This window comes from Suillus fuscotomentosus (assembly GCF_016647785.1).
Source record: "Suillus fuscotomentosus strain FC203 chromosome Unknown F5891scaffold_186, whole genome shotgun sequence".
NCBI classification, from domain to species: Eukaryota; Fungi; Basidiomycota; class Agaricomycetes; order Boletales; family Suillaceae; genus Suillus; species Suillus fuscotomentosus.
In genome coordinates, this window is record NW_024539698.1 from 70,102 (window position 1) to 77,110 (window position 7,009).

Consider the following 7,009-nt stretch of genomic DNA (forward strand, 5'->3'; position numbering starts at 1 on the left):
GACCGGTGATGTGGACTCGTTGCTCAGGCCTCAGGATAGGGTTACCCACGCAGCCCTCCATAGTCAATGTTATGTCAAACTGCCGGCGATTTTACGACCGACCTACTTATCTAAGGGGATTCCCACAAAACTAAAACCATTCTCTCTGAGAAATTCTTGATACCAGTGGTTCAAGGACGACTACGACTGGTCAGGAATGGGAGGTGAGATTGAAGGTCGAAGAGAAGTCTAAGAAGGAGAGACAGGGCGCGAAGGAGAGGGTGTTGGAGTTGGAGAGCTAGAAAACTTTTGCTTCCCCCTCCCCATTTGTCTCTCTCTCTTTGCATATCGAGGTCTTGTGCTGATGATGTTTTACGGTTAGAGTACGTCTAGCCTAATGCCAGAATGGTACTCGCTTGAACACGTGCATTGATTAGTAATCGATTAGTAACTTGCAACTTACATCTATATTGGTTACAGTCTTGACAGGTCTTGACTCGTGATGCATTGATGTATCTTGTCGGCAGGTAGGCAACTCATCCTTCTCAGGGAGTCAGCTCATGATTCACAATGGCTTCAGAAGAATGTCCTTTGCTGGTGCCCGCCGCCCATGAAGCTATCTATAACAGATTCGCGCCACATCAAAAGAGGTGGATTCTGTTTCATGTGTCCTTTGTGGGTTTGTTGGCTAGTGAGTACTGCGAGTTTAAGCGTCTGTTGACCCAGAGGCGTGATACTGATGAACATTGGTCAGTGTTCGTCCAAGTGACGTTCGTGCCTTCGATCCCTCGGATAGCTAAAGACCTCGACTTAACGGATGCTGTCGTCAGGTGTGTGTTGTATGCTCATCCGACGTGCAGTGATCGAGCTATTTCCCAGCTTGGCTTTTAGCATATCGATCTTTGCTAATGCTATTGGGGCGTTGATTTGGTCTGCTTATTCGTCTTTCTGTGCGTACATCCACGGCGTGTTTTGTACTCTTGGTAGCTTTTGAGTTCTAACAACAGTCCTACAGACGGATGCCGAGCAATATACCTGTGGGGAATGCCGTTTTTATGCGTTGGGAGTTGTGGAGTTGCGCTGTCGGCTTCGTTGCAGAGTCTGTTATTCTGGAGATTCGTGCAGATGTTTGGATGCGCTGGGGCGTTGTCGTTAGGTTTTGGCGTAATTGGTCACATTTATGAATTGGAGGAGAGGGGGACTGCTATCGGGACATTCTTTAGTGTGAGGGATCATGGTGATTGAATGTTTTTTTTTGGTTTGGTACTGACACTGCTCTCTCAGATTACACTTATCGGGGACTCTGTTGCCCCGTTTCTTGGAGGTAAATGCATTCTGCATCTTTATAGCCGCTGACTCTAGCAACACATTTGAACAGGTGCGGCGACACAGTATTGGTCATGGCGTAATTTGCATTATTCCATTGCTGCATGGGGATCACTCGAGATGCTGTTCATATACCTTTCGTTTCCTGAGACGAGCCATCCCGGCACATTGGGCATCGATAAACTGTCCTCCAGGGGATCGATCCATATCGCATGGATAAATCCTCTCAGTAGTCTTTGGCTGCTTCGAAGTCCGAACGTATCTGCGGTTGTGAGTGCATATACCATGCGCTAGTACAAAGTCTTAATGTTGTATGAAATGTAGATGCTTGTGTCGACTTTAATAACCAACACTAACTATGGTATGTTGTTATTTGTTACCAATCGTGCAGTGCAATCTCACAAAAAAATGTAGTTCTTCTCGTACCGCTAGCGTATACTATTGTAAGCTAACAATCGTCTTCTATCTCGCATCCTGATCGCAGTGTAGGGCGTCCGGTATGGAATCACGAACGAGGCCATCATTGGCGCGTTTTTCCTCCCAAACGGCCTGGGAAGCTTTGGTATGTGTAGAGCATTGTACTCGCAGTGCGCCAACATAATCTTTAACAGTCGGAGCTTTGATCGCTGGCCGCCTATCAGACACTGTAGTAAGAAGATGGCGGGAGAAGCGCGGAGGAGTGTGGTGTCCCGAAGACCGCTTGAGAGCAGCGTGGATCGGAGGGCTCATTGTCCCATTGTCTGTTGGGGCGTCAGGGCTGATCACAACGTATATTGGAGGCCCGATCGGCCTTGCGCTGAATATATTATGCCTTTATGCGAATGGAGTGGGGGTAAGTCCTACTAGCTAGAACCTTCATTCCGTGCGTACAGCAATTCATTGATTTCATAGGTTGACTTAGTGTTGAATCCCGTTACCGCTTATAATGTGGACGTAATGCATTCTCGAAGCGCAGAGGCCACAGCTGCTTGCATGTTAGTCTCCGTGATATTATGTGACTATCTAACCTAAACACGTTCATTCACCTGTCAGGGCGAGTCGGTCACTCATTACGTCTGCTGCCACTGCTCTTATTATTCCATCGATCGAGCGCATGGGTGTTGCGTGGACGGACATCATCGCAGCTGTCCTTGCGGTCATTGGACAATGGTAAGAATCTTCTTGACTGCAGGACTGGTGATGCTGACATTGCACCCCTTCAAATTTCTGTCATAGCATCGTTTCCTTCACAATTCGTTATGGCGATCGCATGAGGGCAAGCGTAGATGTTGGTTTCTCGACCATGGAGAATAACTGACGGATTCATCTCAAGGGACGCAATGTATCAATATATGTAGCAGAGCATACTCGTCACCATTCCCAATAGGCTGGTCTTTCATAACGGCTCAGAGCCACCCTGGGTGAAGCTGATGCTTCTATGCTAAGCTCCAGATTAATCACTCCTGAGTAAATCCGAGAGGTGACATGCAGTCGATTCCTCCGTTGTGACCTGAGTCGGGCTGATACTGTTGTCTGTGCTAATAGTTGCCGTGTGCTCGTTGGTTGTTGTGGGCATCTACAAATTCAGGCGATTTGGCTGAAAGCAGACGTCGCCCGCCACTCATCAGACACTGAATGTTCGAGCCATTCTGTATTTCAGTCCCATGAGAAACATGGTCCCAGGCGGAATGTGTGCCTTGAACCTTCAGATCGAGATGTCCACGTAGAACAGTCAGCAAAGCCTGTACCTCGGCGAGGGACTCTTTATTGGTATGTCATAGACCATTGTGGTCCCTCTTCTCCCACGTCAGTGAGGAAAACTTGTTATGCCTAGTAGAATCTACGTGAAGGGAGGGTGCCAAAACTTGCCAAAACTCCAGACTCGCATTGGCCTGAGATCTGATAAATGATAGTTTGCATTCCGTACAGCAACAAGACGGATGTCCTCGTATCACTAATCAATGACAGGTTTGAGCGCCTGCTAGTCAGGAACAAGTTGAAAACAGCTCGCATCGCTACTACTGTGCCAATGGAAACATTGCAGAGACACTGACAACGAGTCGTCAGGCCCTTGAATCCAGGGTCGTGGCCACAGCCTACCGATCGAACCATCTTACCAAGCACTAATGCAATTACTCCTCAGCGTTCAGCACCAACTTCCAAGTATCGTGCCTATTATTTGATATGAAAAAGACCCGAATCCAGATCCGAGTGTCAATCTGCCGTTCTGCTGCGGCCATTGCTATCAAGAGACACAAACCTTCCGGTCATAACCAGCAAAAATGACCCTTGTAAAGCGGTTTTGCCCCCTACCAACGCCGTGCTTGCTTCGAGATATCGAGTTCCAGGACCCTGGAAGAGGGTCTTTTCTTGTGATGTGAAGTACCTTCCATTCTATCCTTCCACTCTCTAATCTTCACCTTCCCTCTCATAAAGACATTTACAGTGTCTCTTGCACAGGTATTCATGCATCCCTAAGGCTAGTACTTCAAGTCTCTCCCGAGTCTTTCCGGTCATGCATACTTAAGTTCTCATTGGACCCCTCGAGCTGGGGATCTTCTCACCTGCTATTAATAGGCTCGACCAATTAAAGAAAATTAAACTCGATCAAGATCGATTCTGTATCTATTTGTTCTTGGTTTGTCAGCTTTTTTGTCGTCGTTGAACTACATAAAGACTTTCGGATAAGTCACGGTAAATCGAACTATAAGTTGATAGCCGAATCTAACGCAATCCAGCATGCTGGCGATTTTACGACCAACCTACTTATGAAAGGGAATTCCCACGAAACCAAAACCAGAACCAGATGTACTCCTTCGAATACGTGTACATTGGTAATTTGAAAGAGGTATTACATGTATACCGGCTCTAGATAGCGGTTACAGTATTGACTCGTGATGTATCATGTCAGCAGGTAGGCAACTCATCCTTCTCAGGGAGTCAGCTCACGATTCACGATGGCTTCAGAAGAAAGTCCTTTGCTCAGGCTGGTGCCCGCTGCCCATGAAGCTATTTATAACAGATTCGCGCCACATCAAAAGAGGTGGATTCTGTTTCACGTGTCTTTCGTGGGTTTATTGGCTAGTGAGTACTGGGCGCTAAAGCATACTGTTGACCCAGAAGCGTGATACTGATGAACATTTGTAGTGTTCGTCCAAGTGACGTTCGTGCCTTCGATCCCTCAGATAGCTAAAGATCTCGACTTAACGGATGCCGTCGTCAGGTGTGTGTTGTACACTCATCTGATGTGTAGTGACCGAGCTATTTTCCAGCTTGGCTTTTAGCTTCTCGATCTTGGCTGATGCTACCGGAGCGTTGGTTTGGTCTGCTTATTCGTCTTTCTGTGCGTGCATCCATGGCGTGTATTGTACTTGTGTTAGCTTTTGATTTCTAACCACAGTCCTACAGATGGGTCCCGAGCAATATACCTGTGGGGAATGCCGTTTCTATGTGTTGGGAGTTGTGGTGTCGCCCTGTCGGCTTCATTACAGAGTCTGTTATTCTGGCGATTTGTGCAGGCGTTTGGATGCGCTGGCGCATTGTCGCTGGGGACTGGCGTGATTGGTCACATTTATAAATTGGAGGAGAGGGGGACTGCTATCGGGGTGTTCTTTAGTGTGAGGGATCATGATGACTGAATGGTTTTTTTTCCGGTTTGGTGCTGGACACTGCTATCTCAGATTACACTTATTGGCTACGCTGTTGCCCCATTTCTTGGAGGTAAATGCACTTTGGATATTGTGACGCTGAATTAGTGACGCATTCGAACAGGTGCGGCGACAATCATTGGTCTTGGCGCAATTTGCATTATTCCATTGGTGCATGGGGATTACTCGAGATGCTTTTCATATACCTTTCGTTTCCTGAGACGAGCCATCCTGGCACATTGGGCATCGATAAACTGCCCTCCAGGAGATCAATCCACATCACATGGATTAATCCTCTGAGCAGTTTGGTTACTTCGCAGTCCGAACTATTCGTAGTTGTGAGTGCATTTACCATACGCTAGTGAAAACTCTTAATTTCGTGTGAGATGTAGATGCTTGCGTCAGCTCTAATGGTCAACACAGTCTATGGTGTGTCGTTACTCGTCACTGACTGTGCAGTACATTCTCACATAAAACAATGCAGTTCTTGTCGTACCGATGGCGTATACTATTGTAAGCTAACAATCGTCTTCCATCTCGCATCCTGATCGCGGTGTAGGGCATCCGGTATGGAATCACGAACGAGGCCACCATCGGCGCGTTTTTCCTCCCAAACGGACTGGGAAGCTTCAGTAGGTGTAGAGCATTGTACTCGCAGTGCACCAACACAATCTTTAACAGCCGGAACTTTGATTGCTGGCCGCCTATCAGACACTGTAGTAAGAAGATGGCGGGAGAAGCGCAGAGGAACGTGGTGTCCCGAAGACCGTTTGAGAGCAACGTGGATCGGAGGGTTGTTCATTGTCCCGTTGTCTATCGGGGCATCGGGGCTGATCACGACGTATATTGGGGGCCCGATCGGCCTTGCGCTGAATATATTATGCCTTTATGCGAATGGAGTGGGGGTATGTCTTACTAGCTAGATCCCTCACCCGTGCATAAAGCAATTCACCGATTTTATAGGTCGACTCAGTGTTAAATCCTATTAGCTCTTATAATGTGGACGTAGTACATTCTCGAAGCGCAGAGGCCACAGCTGCTTGCATGTTAGTCTCCATGATATTGTGACTATCTAACCTGAACACGTTCATTTACCTATCAGGGCGAGCCGGTTGCTCATTCTATCTGCTTCCATTGCTTATCCTTCCATCGATCGAGCGCATAGGTGTTGCGTGGACGAACATCATCGCGGCTGTCCTTGCGGTCATTGGACAAGGGTGAGGGTCTTTTGACTGCAAGACTGATTACTAACACAGCACCGCCTCAAATCTTCTTTAGGATCATTTTCTTGACAATTCGTTATGGTGATCGCATGAGGGCCAGCATAGATGTTGGTTTCTCGACCATGGAGAACAACTGACGGATTCATCTTCGTTTATCTTAAGGGAGGCATTATGTATTATAATCAATCTATGTGGAACAATATACTCGTCACGATTGCCAATGGGCTGGTCCTTCATAACGGCTCAGAGCCACCTTGAGTGAAGTTGACTAGAAAACAAGTTGAACTGTGGATGCTCAATTACACCTGCAACTTTCGTGCTGACAGATGTATGTAACGGCTTGCGAAAAATGATGAGCTGAAATTATATGATTTTCCAGATTAATCACTCACGAGTGAATCCGAGAGGTGAGGTGACATATTGATATTATTCTACCCCGAAGCGAGGAACGAGCGTAGGGTTAAAATTAGGACTTTGCGACAGCGGCAGTGCAGCACGCGGCCTCTCTTGTCTCCGCACCACGCAGTGCTCACGCCACGCTCAAACCGGCCTGCTGCTTCACCCACTACTCCCTTATCCTCGCAGCCTACATTGCCACTGGTACCTGAACGTAGTCAACTTTAACTACATACTAGTACTACATCCCTCTTCCTGGGGCCCGGGTGGCTGGTACCTAGACCTGCTGAGTCTGAGGCTGCGAGGATGCCCACCTGCCCTCGCAGCTCACCCGGCTCTCTCTCGCACAGGTTGGGGCCGCCATAGGGGCCGGGTTGCCCCTTCGGGGCTTCCACCCGACAAACTAAGCTGACATCATGGATCTATGTAGCAGGTCGGTCTCGCACCAGCTGAACGAGC

General features: G+C 47.8%; 2 protein-coding genes across 2 annotated transcripts; both read left to right on the top strand.

Annotated features, from left to right (window-relative positions):
• Positions 1 to 549: 549 nt before the first annotated feature.
• On the top strand, positions 550 to 2,762 carry F5891DRAFT_1218459 (major facilitator superfamily domain-containing protein; the record flags this gene model as incomplete). The annotated part of the gene is made up of 13 exons (XM_041369364.1): positions 550 to 670; positions 734 to 811; positions 840 to 929; positions 995 to 1,203; positions 1,264 to 1,303; positions 1,358 to 1,575; positions 1,630 to 1,666; positions 1,720 to 1,748; positions 1,795 to 1,867; positions 1,917 to 2,137; positions 2,197 to 2,279; positions 2,338 to 2,454; positions 2,521 to 2,762. 13 exons carry the CDS (start codon positions 550 to 552, stop codon positions 2,600 to 2,602), a joined length of 1,398 nt encoding a protein of 465 aa, XP_041217094.1. The 3' UTR covers positions 2,603 to 2,762.
• Positions 2,763 to 3,990: 1,228 nt separating this feature from the next.
• On the top strand, positions 3,991 to 6,389 carry F5891DRAFT_1283156 (major facilitator superfamily domain-containing protein). Its single transcript, XM_041370563.1, has 14 exons — positions 3,991 to 4,198; positions 4,252 to 4,368; positions 4,432 to 4,507; positions 4,557 to 4,627; positions 4,693 to 4,901; positions 4,965 to 5,004; positions 5,040 to 5,269; positions 5,324 to 5,360; positions 5,416 to 5,444; positions 5,491 to 5,563; positions 5,613 to 5,836; positions 5,895 to 5,977; positions 6,034 to 6,134; positions 6,188 to 6,389. The coding sequence occupies exons 1-14, from the start codon at positions 4,189 to 4,191 to the stop codon at positions 6,289 to 6,291; spliced, it is 1,404 nt and encodes a 467-aa protein (XP_041217095.1). The 5' UTR covers positions 3,991 to 4,188; the 3' UTR covers positions 6,292 to 6,389.
• Positions 6,390 to 7,009: the final 620 nt, after the last annotated feature.